The 16,214-nt window shown below is 39.6% G+C and overlaps 1 protein-coding gene across 3 annotated transcripts in view; it reads left to right on the forward strand.

Moving 5' to 3' along the window:
- Window positions 1–11,754, forward strand: part of UBL3 (ubiquitin like 3) — a 36,995-nt gene extending 25,241 nt beyond the window's left edge. For all 3 annotated transcript variants that reach the window (XM_083737563.1, XM_083737562.1, XM_083737564.1), the window contains 4 exons: window positions 2,689–2,797; window positions 6,397–6,483; window positions 8,810–8,887; window positions 9,181–11,754. In XM_083737563.1, coding sequence (XP_083593689.1) covers window positions 2,689–2,797; window positions 6,397–6,483; window positions 8,810–8,887; window positions 9,181–9,233 — 327 coding nt within the window. In that variant the 3' untranslated portion in view covers window positions 9,234–11,754. The remainder of the gene's footprint in view (window positions 1–2,688; window positions 2,798–6,396; window positions 6,484–8,809; window positions 8,888–9,180) is intronic.
- Window positions 11,755–16,214: the final 4,460 nt, after the last annotated feature.

Below are 16,214 nucleotides of genomic sequence, written 5' to 3' on the forward strand. Positions count from 1 at the left end.
ACATTCCTGGGCTGGGTGAGGCAAGAGGGGGCTTCCCTCTTCTGGCTGCCTGCCTGGTTTCTCTGTTGGGCACATTCAATGGCTCACTCACCTGCTTGGCACCCCTTGTCTCATATGGGTACTAGGCTATAGCTTGCATACAAGGCTGGTGTACAACACTGGTTTTCTGACTACATTTCTGGCAAAAAAAAAAAGCACTGTATTCCAGGTAACAGTGCACAAATGCTTTCCTCCCACAGGTTATCCATGTAGGGGGGAATGTATTTCAGCCCTGAAAGTTCAGTATCTCTTTCTTTTCCTTGTAACAATGACATCTAGGTATTCTTTAGAGCAAGGTTTCTCAAACTTGGGTCTCCAGCTGTTTTTGGACAATAATTCCCATCATCCCTGACCACAAGTCCTGCTAGCTAGAAATGATGGGATTTGTAGTCCAACAACAGCAGCTGGAGACCCTGCTTTTGAGTATTTTCAGTATGAAAAGTGCAATTCATATCAGTGTCCCTAAATGTTTGTAAGTTGTAAACTCTCTGTGTGAGCAAGAGCTTAGACTGGGTGTGTGTGCTGTTGCTTTCTGTTTCAAATGCATCAGAACACTGTATTTGGGGCTGGGAGTAGCTCAGTGGTAGAGCACTCACATACTCTGCACAAAAAAGCTCTTAAAGCATCTCCAGGATCAGGTTGCAGGCAGTGATGGGAAAGACGACCGGGATTCTGGGAGCTGCTACAAGTCCATGTAGCCAAAGCATTTGGGTAGATGAACCAGTGGTCTGATTTTTGTTTAAGGCAGCTTCATATGGCCATCCAATCTCTTCTCCTCTTCCCTCTACTCTCTATCTCTGCTACATAATCTGTCACACAAAGGTTCCAAAGAGGTTTAGTATCCCGAAGAGTCCTTATGCACATGTGGTTTTTTTAAATTATATTTAAAACAGTTACTGTGGGAATGGTAAATATGTTCGCTGGCATTATACTGAAATAATTGCATGATTTATTTATTTTTAATTTACAAATGTTAATGTAGTAATAATCAATGCAGGAACCAGTCTGAATGGCTCTATTTCAGAATTGTTCAGTATTTCTGTGATAGCATTCCATTAGACCACAACATACAAACTCATTAACTTTTGTGTGAGTTACAGCAAGTTACTTGAAGCCATTGCTGTCAGGATAGTGCAGTCGGCTCTTCCTTGTACCTTCCATGAAAACCAAAAGGGTCAGTGTGGCAGTGTTGATCTGCTCACTATGCATGGAAGCTGCAAGCACAAGATTCGTTTGCACTTCTGAATCACCACTTGTAATCACATATTTCAAAGTTAATTTTAAGGTGGGAATCTGGTCTCTAATGAAATCTGATAGTCCTTGAAAGTTACATGTGCAAAGTCAAATAGTAGATTGATTCTTGGATCTGCAAACCCAGTTTGTAACCTAGTGTCTGAAATTGGACCTGAGTAAACAAGCACAAAGTCACTGAGAAATCAGGAGCATGTTTCAGGAAAATGTGACTACCATATTTATAAGTCAAACTGATACAATGAATTAGTTCAAAATACTATTCATATAAGTAACACTGCTGGATTCCAGACAAGCCACGATAAATCTAAGATAAACAATTATGAAAGTGAGATTCTTCTTAACCACAGTTTGATAATAACTAATAAACCATAGTTATTAACCATAGAATAATTTTTCAAGCTGCTCCAATGTGTGTTTGACTGAGAATGGCAGCATGTTAAATATATACAGTATAAATAAGATGGGGGAGGGCAAATAAAACTGGACCTCTTATTTTAGTTTTGAAATATGTCTAGGGCCATGATACTACATTCTCAACATGTTTAAACAGATGTTATTCCTATGCAGAGAAGCAGCTGCTCCTAATAAAGGACTAAATACTTTATTTATATCATATGTTAGACATATATTTATTGTACAGTATAACCAAAAATAAAACCTCAGTTTTAAAATCCTTTGAAGGAGCTTGTTTACTGCAAGGTATGATGTCTCAGGAAGATCAATATCAAATATCTTGGTTTTTTAAAAGCTCTTGTTGTATGAAGCCTTCTAATGGCATGCTGTGCCTATGTTGCTAACTCTGCAAAAATGTTAGTAATTGTGTTTTTTTAAATTGTACTGGTGCAAATCTCAAAATGCTCTCTAAAAATAACACTTTGTTGTCTGCAAGAAAGAAGACACTAACACAGCAAGATGGTTAGAGTACACAAAGTAATAAATTATTTTTTAAAATATTGATTGGCTTTTGCCTCAAATCGGGTTCATTTTCCCTTTACATTATATTTATTAATATTCTTGGAGCCAAAACCAGAGGGGGGTGCTTGCTAAACCCTATTTGCTGGTTTGGTAGTAAAGCAGGGGTGGGGTGAGGCTTTTTTCTTACCTCTAAAAAGAGCATGTGCAGGATGGGAATGGAAGTTCCCTCCCATCCCCCATAAAACAATAGTCTTTTTTTAGTCACTTGTCTATATGTAACCAAGAAGTTTTTACTTGATGTCTTTGCTATTTTTTCGTACCACAGCCAAAAAGTGACTCGGTTTATGTTTTCTATGTGGCATTTGTTTTTCTTTTATTTGACAACTGGCCTAAAATAATGACAGTTTTATCCACATTAATCATAAAAATTCAGTTCTGTAATTTTGACATTCCTTCCTAATTATTTGCTTTCTCTTTCAGATAAATTTGCGCCTCATTTTGGTAAGCGGAAAAACGAAAGAATTTTTGTTTTCACCCAATGACTCAGCAGCAGACATTGCAAAGCATGTATATGATAACTGGCCAATGGGTAAGTATTACAGACGAGTTCCCCCACACCTTGTATTCAGATGGGATCAGCCCTGTGCAGAGCTTGTCTGAGACCCAGGGCAGGAGTCTTGTTAGAATAAAGTTATAAACTCAAACGGTGTAAGTCCAGCAGGCCCCTGACAGAGCCCTATGCCTGCTTAGCCCTCTGAGGCCTGGGACAAGTGAACCCGGCTTCCCCCCTCTACATGGGGGGTGGGACTCAACATGGGATGGTGGTGGTAAAGAATATCTTTATTTTCTAATGCAGAATATCACTGAATATTACTGGGCTGGTAATAGCTCAAAGGGTGAAACCAAAAGTGCCACACTCTTGTATTTGATGTGCTTACAGACTTCTATGCTAACTTTTATATGTATATTTGTACATTACTTAGACCAATGGTTTCTAACACACACACCCTGTATCACTTGAATATTGCTGAGGGTCTTGGTCATTTAATTTTTTTCCTGCCTGTTGTAGCAATTTTAATGAGCTATGCTAGATTCTATATGATTTTAATTGGATTTTTGTTGCTTCTTATAATTTATTATATTGTACATTACAATATTACAATTTGAATTCTGTGGAAGAGTTCACAGGCATGCCACAGGCCAGTATGAGACCCCTCCCCTGCAGCTTAGACATTTTCTAATATGAAGCAGTCTAGATTACTCCCCCACAACCCCTCCCAATATCCTTTTTAAAAGCTTCAATTTTCTAATGGAGCTAAATGTTTGGCAATTGTGCATTTTGAAATCTCAGCTTGGAGTGAAAATGTTACTTGGAAACTGCAAATTTGATCCCTTAAGCAGAGTGCAGCTCCTTTCAGAACAGGCTGAACTGCTGCCACCTTTGTCAGATGAATAGCCTACCAAAAGCTCCTTTGTCTTATCTGGACTGAGCTTCAGTTTATTAGATGTCATTCTTTCCATGGCTGACCTTGAGCCCCTTCTTGTTCAGCCAGTCTGCCTCACATGACTTTGATAAAAGGGAGATACAACTGGTGTCACTGGGTTTTTTATTTTTATTTTTTCATTATTTAATTTAAAATATTTATTTGTGCTTGGGCAAGATTTTTGAAAGAAGCATCAGGTCAGGGTACAAATGTCTAGCATACGGATAGAAATGCAGAATTTATCAAGGTGTTCTTGTCTGGAGCAGCAAGGCAAGAAACTTGATGAGAGGTTATCACCGACAAGAAAACAAAAGATCTCGGAAGCTGGCCCCAATTTGAATGGAGATACAAAAAATGATAAAAACATACGAGGAACTGGGGGGATAAAGAAGCAACTAAGAAATGAGAAAGAGAAAGAGAAAGAGAAGGTGGGATGACCTGGGATGGAGGAACAAGAATGACAAAGCAAGTGCAGGAAGGAAAGGGGCAGGAGGGACAACTGAACCCCATCCTCAGTGTTTTGAGAACAAGTGAAATACTACAAGGCTGGAGGCAGGCAAATGTCTGTGTCTCCAAAAAGAATGCCTAGGCAACTGGTTATTGGTCAGCTTGACATCAGTACCTGGAAAGGTTCTAGAACAGATTATTAAGCTGCCAGTCAGTGTGCATTTGGGGGTGGGTGGAAGCTGTGATTGCAAAAAGTCCTGCCAGACTAACCTTATCTCCATCTTTGATAGAGAGTTAACTGGCTTGGTTGATCATGGACATGCTGTGGATGTAGTATATTTGGATTTCAGCAAGCCTTTTGATAAAGTCGCCCGTGATATTCTTGTTGGTGAGCTAGATAGTGCTGCTGTTTGAAAGAAATGTGGCTGCTGGTTGGGTCATACCCACCCAGAGAGTGCTCCTCAACACTTCCTTGTCAACCTGGAGCAAAATGACAAGTTGAGTGCTGCACAATTCTTTACTAGGCCTCCCAGTTTCTAACGCCTTTGTAAATAAAAGTGCAGAGGAGATGTTAACCAAATGTGTAGAATGACACCAAACTGAGTGGGTAGCTAACACCGTAGACAGAAACAAGGTGATGTATTTACAAATGTTTAGGTATGTGGTTTCAACATACTTGACATGGTTCCCATTTTTGTAAATTCAGTGTTATTTTGGGAGTTTATATGTGGATTATACAGCTGAATATTTGTGTAATAAATCTCACAGTCTAATAAAACAAGTAGGACTGGGTTACGTTACTGAGCTATTGATTAATTGTTCTCATTAAGCTTTGGGTAGCAACTAGGTTTTATATTTTCAAAAACTCAGGACACAACCATGGTACATTTCTTTATGCCAGAGAGGTCCTGGGTGCAGCCTGAAATCTGCATGGTACCTACTAGAGCAGCCTTTGACAACCATGTGCCCTCCAGATGATTGGAACTTACAACTCTCATCAGTTCTCACCAGCATGACCAATAGTTGGAGGTGATGAGAGTTGTAATCGTCCAATTCTTCTGGAGGGCACCACTCTCAAAATATTCCATCAACAGTGTCTCCAAAAAATTTTACGCATCACTTGGGAAGACAGGCGAACTAATGCCAGTATACTTCAAGAAGCAAAGATCACCAGTGTCAAAGCAATGATTCTTCAACATCACCTTCGTTTGGATTGGTCATGTTGTTTGGATGCCTGATTATTGTTTTCCAAAGCAACTACTCTATTCCAAACTTAAAAATGGAAAACATAATGCTGGTGGTAAACAAACGAGGTTTAAAGACTCTCAAGGCAAATCTTTAAAAAATAGTATAAACAATGGCAATTGGGAAACACTGGCCTGTGAGCTCTCCAATTGGAGAATACTATTTACCAAAGATGTCATGGACTTTGAAGATGCTCGAACTCAGAACGAAAGGGAGAAACGTGCTAAGAGTAAGGCACGTTTGGCAAACCCTCACCATGACCAACTCCCACCTGGAAACCTATGTCCCTACTGTGGAAGGACATGTGGATCCATAATTGGCCTTCACAGTCACTTACAGACATACTGTTAAGACTGTGTTCATGGAAGACAATATAACTCGGCTATGAGTGATCGCCAAAAAAGAAGAAGAAAGAAGAATGTGGGAAGCAGCACTTGTGGTTTGTTTCTTCCCTGATGTCCCGAAGGAAAGAGCAAAGCACTTAACTTAAAACAATTGCTTGCTTTTACCTATGGTTTATAGTGACGTATGACCTGGTGACTAAATACAGGCTCCATGGCTCCATCAACCAGCTTTTCCCCTCTCCCACCCAAGTTTTGTTTAACCTCCAACAAGATGAAGCATACTGGAGAACTTGAGAGCTTACTCACTGTTTTGTGACAGTTTGGTTGACCTAATAAAGGTATTGCCTTGCTGTGGTTCTGGATTTTTTTTTCGTAATAGTGGTTTGTTACTATTATAGCAATTAAATCTTTAAATGGAATTGTTGTTGTTAGCTGATATTGGCTGAAGTGCCTACCTTATCTATTCCTTTTCCAACTGGTCCCACTGCCCCTTTTTAGAATTGAAGGGAAACCTTGACTGCTTTATAGCAAGGAATAAAAGCTCTCATACCTGTAATTATGTTTATGCAGTGTGTTGTGTAGTTTAATAAGGCAGGGTATAAATGGAGACTTAAAAGATAAACAAGACAGTGAATGCACTTGACAAATCTTTTTGCTACTTTTTTCAGACTGGGAAGAAGAGCAAGTAAGCAGTCCAAATATTCTGCGACTTATTTATCAAGGACGGTTTCTTCATGGTAACGTGACATTAGGAGGTAATGAAATAAATTCAGTTGGAGACAGTGGTTCTGTGGGTGATCTTTGTCTGATTTATAAAATGCAAGAAATGGACTTCCTAGCATAGTTAGTGAAGCAAGGAAGCCTATGACAGGAACATATATACCTGAGGGAACACATGGAGCAGCTTAAGAATGACCAATGTGCCCCAGGCAAGGCAGAAGCAAAGAGGTCCAGTCTTAGGAACTTGTGATATCAGCTTCTAAAAAGACCATCAGATGGCCCAAGAAGAGGACCCTTAACACACTACATTTCATACCCTATATTAGGGCCATTGTTTTAAAATGGCATTGGGTTTCTTGGCAGAAAGGCAATATATAAATACAATACAAAAATAAAAGTTTGTTCTTAGTAAACAGACGGCATGATCCCCAGTTAAAGCACTTTGGGTGGTTTTTACTTGGGGAATTCAGCAAAGGCTCTTATTAAAATCAGTGGTACTTAATAAGTTCTCAGCTTTGAGCACGGTCCCACCAATGTTTTTAATTAAAGTTGCAATTATGTGTTCCATTACACATGCAATTGAGTACTAGGTTGTAACTCTTAAAAATTCAAAGGTTCAGTATATTTAAAGGGGTTATCATTCAGTGGTCTGCGGTGTATCACATTTTAAATTTCTCTTCAGGTATTACTGCAGTAAATATCATCTTGGAAATGATGGTACTAATTACCAGTAGTTAATAGCAGTCCTCTCTTAATTGGAAAAGTGATTTGATTTCAGTCTTCATATGCCTCCTGTACTGCATACAGTCCTTAGAATCTGTATTCTAAATATTATGCGAATTGCATAACAGTGACCTAAATCTTAGCACTGTGGCTGGGCAGATTGAGAACCAGAATAAGGGGAAGCTTTCTTGCTGTGTCTAGCATAGCCATGAGGTTCCAAATGATTAGTTATAAAAGACTGGAATGGCCTCCCTTGGAGTAGAAAAGCAGTTCAATTGTGCCCCCTTGTGGCATGCACTTCTACCTGGTTTTTACTTTATTGTGAACTACACTCATAGTTATTGTCAACTTTTTGAATACTGTGTTTTACTGCAGTATTTGTATTCATGATAAAATTTCAGATGGAATATAAATTGAACTTGGGTGTGAGTGTGCATACTTGGAAGTTTTCATCCATGTACACTAGAAAAAATTGTTCTGGCTTGCTGAGATTAGCTTTCCTAACAGGTCAAATCTCCCACTAACTAGTTTGACTGTGTGCCAATTTGCAGTATTGGATAATTTCAAATGTGTGACTGCAAATATCCCAAAATAGTAAGCACAAAGTGGTTGGCCAGGATTATTCAGCACTGAAGAATAAAGGCTTGTCAGAGGATTTTTCTTATCCTTAGCAGGGGTCTGGCAAATCATAAAGATTTATTTACACCGCTCACATTCCTTCAGATGAACTTCCTCATTGTCTGTCTTTGCATCTAGCTCAGACAATAGAACATGAGACCCTTAGGGTCATGGGTTCAAGCCCAGATGTTGAACAAAAAGATCCCTGCATTATAGGGGGTTGGAATAGATGACCCTCTGGGTTCCTTTCCAACTTTGTGATTTTATGATTCTATAACAAGTAAGCATGAAGAATTTCTACTGGAGCAGGGAACTTCAGAGGAAGCGTGCTGAAGTTGTACTGAAATCTGTGATGGTATATACAAATCTGCTAGATTCTACTTGAGCATTTCATGCTTGCTCTGAATTTTAGCCATATTTTTATACACATTTCTAAAAAAAATGCATTTTAGTACATATAAATATGTTGATGGTGTTATGGTATGAAAAATGCTGATAAGTCAAGGAGAATTTAAAACCAGCTATGTTATCCCAGTTCCATCCCATTCTACTTCCAAGGAGCTTGAGGTTGCATGTAAGGTTCTCTCGCCTGTGACCAATCCTCACAAAAAAGGTAGGCTAGGCTGAGTGGAGTCACCCAGTTAGCTTCGTGACTGAGTGGAGTTTTAAACCCAAGTTTCCCTGTTCCTAGGCTGACAAATAATTGGTTTAACAAACATGGCTTCCTTTATTATCAGAAACAAGCCAAACAAATACTTAAATTTAGGTTTGTATTGACTGTTTCAAATATTGGGGCAACAAAGGACTGGGGACAATATTTTATTCTCCCTTTCTGCAACTGATATTTGTAAGCTGCTGTTCTGAGAGCTCCAGCTGAAGTGACTAATTAAAGTGACAAGAAATAAATCAAATGGTGAAAGCTTGCACTTTTGGAAAACAAGCAGTTTGGATATTGTATATTGCTGTATCTATAGAGATGAAGAAGAGTATTAACAAGTAATTCTCTCTCCCCACACACAGCATTAAAACTTCCTTTTGGCAAGACGACAGTGATGCATTTGGTGGCTAGAGAGACGTTGCCAGAGCCAAACTCTCAAGGTAAGCTGATGCTTCTAACTTGGACTCAATGGACACATATTCAAAGTATCTGCACTTTGGTTGCAGTCTCTTTGTGACTTATTAAAATGTTGTGCTGAGGAGAAATCTAAAGGTTTTTGTGTGGTTCTTAGAACACGTGAATTTATATTTACACTTGAAAATGTAACTTCCCTTTTAAGGGCATGTGACCAAAGCTCGTAATTCTCATTCAGAATTATTCTGCTCCTTTGTGTTGCACACAGAGAGTAATATTTAGCACGAATTATCTTGAAAACATTTTCTCTGTTCTGCAGGTCAGAGGAATCGTGAAAAAACTGGAGAGAGCAATTGCTGTGTGATCCTGTAAAAGCTCTGCTGTATCTACTACTTGTGATGTATAATAGTTTTCGTCTTTCATGCCGCTGGACTAGAGGAGACCAACATTGCTTCAAACACCCTTAGGACAAGCCTGTCTGAATCCATTGAACTGAAATATTACATGAACGCTGTCACTTTTTTTTTCTAGAACAATGAACACTTTTTTATTTCTACGTTTTAGGTTGTTGAACAAGCTTATTAATACATCACTTCTCCACTTCTCCAATGCATTCTCTCTCCAAGGAAAGGTTAACTATTCTCAACAGGAATCATATTGCTGCCATAAGATCATCCTTAACCTGAACTTTAACCAATCAAGATTTCTAGATGCAATTTGCACTAAAATGGTTGACAATATATAGACCTCATCATCAAAAGCTCTTAAGTATTTCAAACACAGAGAAATGAATCAGCACTGGAAAATACTATCAGCAGTCTTATTCTTTAAATTCAGTAATGGCCAACTGAAAGGGGGGGGGGGAATAACTACTAAGAAGTAAATTCTACCTAAGTCAACCTTGGTGGCCAAGCTGGCACAAAATACTAACTAAAATTGTCTGACTATAGACATATATATATTTTCACTGCAACAAACTATGTGCCTGTAATTTTAAAGCACTCTGTAGAGGGCTGTTGAAACTGATTTTTTTCATTGATATGCACTCTTCTCGTACATTAGTTGAGTGCTTGTTCAGACAGCACAAATAAGTGCAGAGAGTGCATTTCCTAGCCTTAATATGGGAGGGGCAATTTCCTGTAGTTCATAGGCTTTTATTAATGTGCATAAATATTAGAAGACCTCATTTACTAATCAATTTTATGTCTTTGAATATCAGCAATTGATGTTTTTCAATCATTCTTATTCATCCGTACCTTAGTGTCCAGTGTCATGCTTACTCATTAGTGACTTCAAACAAATAATTAAAAGGAAAAATGAAAAAAGAAAAAAGAAAAGAAAAACCTCTGCCATATGATGAGATTTTGTTTGTTTATTTTATGTGCATTTGGTGTTAGTGCTTGCAATTGTATTGGAAATCAAAAACTGGTTTTTAAAGCATACATATTTAGAAAGGATGCCATTTGTTTTCTTCATATAATTTAAAAATTGATATGCTAAAAAAAATTGCACAGCACTAAAGCATGAGTTAGTTTCATCTAAACCTGTAAAAAAATATAAAAGATTTTATATTTTTCTGCTAGGGAGAAATTCTTCCTAGTTGAAATTACAAATGTGTAGAATATATTTAATAAAAATCTTATAAAAACATAACTATAGAACTTAAATATAGATTGGAGTGTAGAATAATACAACAATAATCCATATAAATAGCTCTAGGCTTTTAAGAAAAAATTGCAGGTTGACATTTGTGTTCTGTACTTGAGTCCATGGCCCTTACAAACGTTCTGTGTTTTCTGAATGATCAACTTCATTTAAATGTAATCAGGTTATTTTATTCAATGTTATTGCTTTGACAAAATGCTTTATATGCAGTAGGCCTACAAAGATATTGTTCATAATGATCAAAATTAAATTTGTATAGAGCAGAGTTTTAAAACAAATTGTAAATAGCACTAAACATTTTCTTTCTGCAACCTGTACTGATAGATTCTTCTCTAAACTAAATAAAAGAAGAATATTGTAGTGCACTTGGTTGTGATTTGAAAGCTATGACCTGATCTGTATTGGGCATCAGTGTTTTAAAGTCATGAAGAACATGTACAATGGAAATATCCCTTCCTGAATTTCTTTTTAAATTAATACTTGGGTTGAAATCCGAGGAAGATTGTAAACTTTCTTCGGAACAGGGATGGAGGCATTTTGGATATGCTTGGCCTCAGCTGTGCAGGACTTTATAAATCCACAAACTCACGTTTACCCACTCCTGGAGTCAATGAATTGATTGGGTAACCAATGTTAATATTTAAAACACTGTTAGAACTTAACTTATGAAACTGCATGAGCATGAGAAATCTTAGTATTTTAGCATTCAAAAACCTAACGGTTAATTTAAAAAATGTGTGCATTCAGCTATTGGCAACCCTGTTCGCTATTGATCCCCTTGCCATTTCTGTTTCAAAACAGCAGCAGTTTACTCCCGAAGCTTTTATTTTGAAGAGACTGTTAGCAATGCAACCTCATCTTATCCAATGCCTTTAGTTTGGTCCCAGCATCGTTAACAGCAACTCAGTTGGGTGCTATCTACACTTGTTCAGTTTCACTTTAATTGTACCTGAAAACTCTGGCAGTACACTTCATTTTTAGAATGACTTCAAATTGAGTTCTGGGGATTTATTTGAAACTGTCGGGAAAGAAGACCACATAGGAGTAGTAGAGATCCAAACATGTAAAACAAATGCACATAATCCAACAAGTTGGTGAGAAAATTTTGCAGCAACTATTGGATAGAATACTGGTCTTTACACATTTACAAAATGATGTGTTAAAGTGGAAATGAGGCCTGTTTTCCCTCTAGGACTACTGACTGATTAAAGAACATTTAGCTGATTCATTATCTGTCGTTAATTGGGTCTTTACACTTGCATGCTGCATTTTTGAGAAACTGAACTCAGAGAGAATTGAATAAACAAACATACCATCAACTGTTTGGGGAGGGGGGGAATAAACACCTTACCATTTCCTACTCTACTACCACCAGAGCCAAAATGGTCTAAAAAATATACAGCAGACCTTCCTCTAACGTCTACCAATTAGTTTTGCTTGCGTTGTTTAATCAACCTTTGGTTGATAAACAGCAAGGGCAAACTTCAGTTGGTAGGACAGAAAGAAGGGCATATTGTATATTTTTGAGGGTGTGATCTGCCAATTAAAGTTTGCAGCCCTTCTCTTCCCTCCCATTCCCCTATAGAAACCATAAAAACCTCGAACCAAGGGATATCTGCATGTCAAGTTACACCTTTTCAATGAACTGTGGGAGGTGGGACATCTCTGGCCTGGTTGTGGAATCCTGAAATCTGGTACAGGGGGTGGAAGGAGCCCAGCTGCCTTTGACAAAGAGCTGTGCTTTGGCTCTACTCTTTTTCTATGACAGGCATGGCCAAACTTGGCCCTCCAGCTGTTTTGGGACTACAACTCCCATAATCCCTAGCAGGACCAGTGGCCAGGGATGATGGGAACTGTAGTCCCAAAACAGCTGGAGGGCCAAGTTTGGCCATGTCTGCTCTATGATCAGTATATCAGTACTCCAAAAAGTTGAGTGGGGTCATAGGAATGCTGCAGATTATGTTTGTGTGTTACCAGGCTGCTTGGAGGTGAGTAGGTAGAATGGTCTCCAGTAGTCTTTTCAGCAAGCAACCAGCCTCACTAATTGTTGGAAACTGAAGACCACTAAATTACCATCACCTACCCTTCCCCCACGGATCCTCCTCCTTCCCCAGGTTTGCCACATGTACCTTATAAGGACTACAGCTTCTGACATGGTCCATGGCACATGACCTGGGAGCAACCTCATACCTACTTGGTCTGCTATGTTTGTTTGATGGGAGAGTTTGGCAGGCCCATGCTCCAAGTAAGTTTCCATCCTAATCCATAGGGGTCATTGAAAGAATATTGCTGATGCTTAAGGTGCTGGATGGAGAAATGTTCAAACTGCCGATGACTTGATAAGTGCCCTCAAACCTCAGAATAATGAGATGGTAATATGTACCCAGACAAGCTGGAACCAGGGGAGGGATGGGCAGTCATTCACTTGGCAATAAGTATCGGCAGTAGCTAATCTTGGACAAGCTGAATTGCACCATGAAGTGTCAATTGGGGATGTACCAACTCTCCATTTGTAGCATTTGGCTGACAAACAGGAAATGGGATTGAGGCAAAGCAGAGAGCAAAGCCAACATAAAGCAATAAAAGAGAGGCATGTGCATTGTGCTTGCTTATTTTTTCTGAAGCAGGGATGTTAGGAATGCTATCCAATGCCGCTAGCTAATTTGCTCGAGGAGGCCCGTTGAGAGCCTGTTACAAGTAATCCGTGTGATGCTTCGGATTCTGCGACTTACATGCCTCGTCTCTTCTGTAGGATAGGCCCTGTATCATCTTTTTTGCAAATAGGGAACTGAGGCCGGCAGATGGTGACTTATCTATTTGAAGGTAATGCAAGTGTTCTGGTTCCAAGATTTTTAATCAAGGCCAGCTCGAGCCATTTTGCTGCCTGAAACAAGCCAGGACTCCTGCCACTGCAGCGCTGGTGGTTGCAACTTGCTCTGTCTCAGAGAAACCATCGCAAGTATAGTAACATTTCACCCAAGTCCCTAGCTAGGCAGCTGCTAGTAGTTAAGTGCTCAAGTGCCATGGCAGTGGCTGGCAAGGGGGCACATTTGTTTGAGCACATTTGTCTTTCTGCTGTGCCTTTCAATCTGCTGCTTGAGACGTAGCTCATGGTAGGACTGGCCTTGCTCTTTATAAGCACAAAGAACCCTCTAGATTCGACCAAGGACCTGTGTAGTTTAGTACCCTGCTTCCGATAATGGCCAACCTGATGCCTTTGGGAAGTCCGCAAGGAAGGCATAAAAACAACAGCCCTCTCCTCTCCCTGCTGTTTCCTAGAGGTAGCATGTGACCATTGTGACTTGAAGTCTTTGATAATCATATCTTTCATTAATTTGTCTAATCCAGTTTAATAACTATCTGAGTTAATAGCCAACACCACGTCTTGTAGCAGGGCATTCCACAGGTTCACTATGCAAGTGGGACCACACACAAGAAAACATAGCCCAAATGAGATATATCATTAAATGTGTGTATGCATGCACACAACAAAAAATCTGGTGATGTGTGTGTGTGTGAGAGAGAGGTCAGGAGTCCATCAGCTGTGTATACCCTGAACACTGAGGAGATTTCGGTCATGATCTCACAGTCCCAAAATGAATCATGCCATGAAAGAAACATCTCAAGGCAGATCAAGAAGACCCACCCCCACCACTTCCAAGTCACTCTATGGCCTGCTTTCCCAAAAAGTAAAAAACACAACTATTTTTCTTTCTTTTATGAGAAATGAATTTTTTCCAATCGTATCATCATGACCACTGACCTCGTCCCATGGGGCTCCTGCCGTTTTGCAGCAGAGAATCAATGGGGCTCCGGGAATGAGTCCATAATGTACATCTAATGAGGCCATTCTCTATAAGACTTGCTGGTTTAATGCAATCAAGTTCCACAGTTGCTGCTGTATTACAGAGGGAGAGAACCGGCTTTTATCTGCCAAAGTAGTTTAGGCACACCATGAACTATCCAGCATGAAACCTAATATGCACATTACTAAAAAGAAAACTGTTGTATTGTAATCAGGCAAAGAACAGCATGACCATTCAACATATTTTGAACGTAATGGGAGGAAACTGAGCCCTGGAAACGTTAAGTCAACAAAAAGTCTTCGTGGTCTTCTCAATCATTTGGTGTACAAAATGCAAATCTGGAGTAAGAACGATCCAAAACCAGCAGGATTTTGTTCTTTTGGAAACTAAAAGTTTGCAAAACTCCATGTTGTGAAGCCATTCTTATTGCAAGAGATGGAATATTCCAGCTGAAGACATTTTCCTGGCCGTCATCAATCACACCTTTGTAAACCTAAAGACTGGCTGGTATAAAATTCCCTATGTGGGGCCTGGCTTTGAAGATGCTTTTGAAAGTTCAGCAATGCAGAATGCCATTCCTTGTCTTCTGGTTGGAATAAAGAGGTGGGAACATGTCCAAGGTATTTGGAGGCAGCTGCTTCCTTTGTGTTTGGAAACTACCTGGAGGGCAGAATATGCTCTCCAAAATCCCCCCTGTGGAAGATGATTAATTTTCGTGGCAGACAATTACATTGACTCCTTCCAATTACACAAAAGTAGCATTGCCTGTTTCATGAGTGCTGCAATAAATCTCCCTAACGGATTCCCCTTCAGGCTCAGGATATACCTGTCATAACTTAAATTCCGTTCCTCTTGAGCTTTAGAAAAATCGTTGTGCTGGGATTCACCTAGTTCAGGGAGGGGGAAGTCTCTTACATCTTGGTTCCTTATAGTATAATCCTTCGCCTGTTAAGTCCCACTGTATCCATGGGACTTCTCCCTACCTAGGAGGGCTAACTTAAGCCCCTAGTAAATATGGTTTGGACTGCAGACTTGTGGAGGCAGTGCTTGAATGTATCAGGAGGCCAGAAGGGGAAATTTTACTATCATTTTGGGGAGTTGGGGATGGCGCTTGTGAATGTAATACCCCTCATTTCCCCCAGAATTAAAAAAACTGGTTTCAAGTTGCCAGTGTTTAGGGACAAGAGCAGATAACCCAGTCCAGGACAAGGGGAATCTCCATGTCATGAAAAAACTTCAGCTGTTGATTTCAGCATATCAGGCTGCTGTTCAAGCCACATAGGCCAGGCTCCCATCACCACCCCTGGCCTGTTGGTAGCCCTGAAGATCCCATTCCCAGAGTACAGTGGGGTAGGATTGCACAAAGACAACATATGGGATGGGCCTATGAATATAACTGTGGAAAGGTATCCTAAGATTCAGTGGAAGCAGAAGTACATTGGGGGTTTAAAACACAGCAAGGTTGTGTGTGCCCCCCTCCTGGCATTTCAAGTCACATTTGCTCATTGCTGTACACACACTAGAGGGAGGGCAGGGATGTCTTCACCCAATGCACATTACCTGTTTGGTTTCCTAGCACCTGGACATTAACCCACCCGCACCCCAAAACTCCTATTCATGTGTCTGTTACCTTGCATGCACATGTGCAACAGTGGTCTCAAATGCTTAAAAAAAAATATTATTGGTTTTTCCATATGTACATCCTGTAACAATATTTCTCTAACAATTTTCATATTACCCGCTCCTCCCCTGGACTTCCTTCATGCTCCCATTTTGTTTTATTTCCATATTACTCACCCTGCGTGTTGTTTCCCAAAATTTTCCCAATACATATAGTCTTACACCTCTGGTTACAAACACTTCAGGTCACAGGCTCTTAACA

The sequence above is a fragment of the Podarcis gaigeae genome (assembly GCF_964106915.1).
Source record: "Podarcis gaigeae genome assembly, chromosome: 4".
Taxonomy (NCBI): Eukaryota; Metazoa; Chordata; class Lepidosauria; order Squamata; family Lacertidae; genus Podarcis; species Podarcis gaigeae.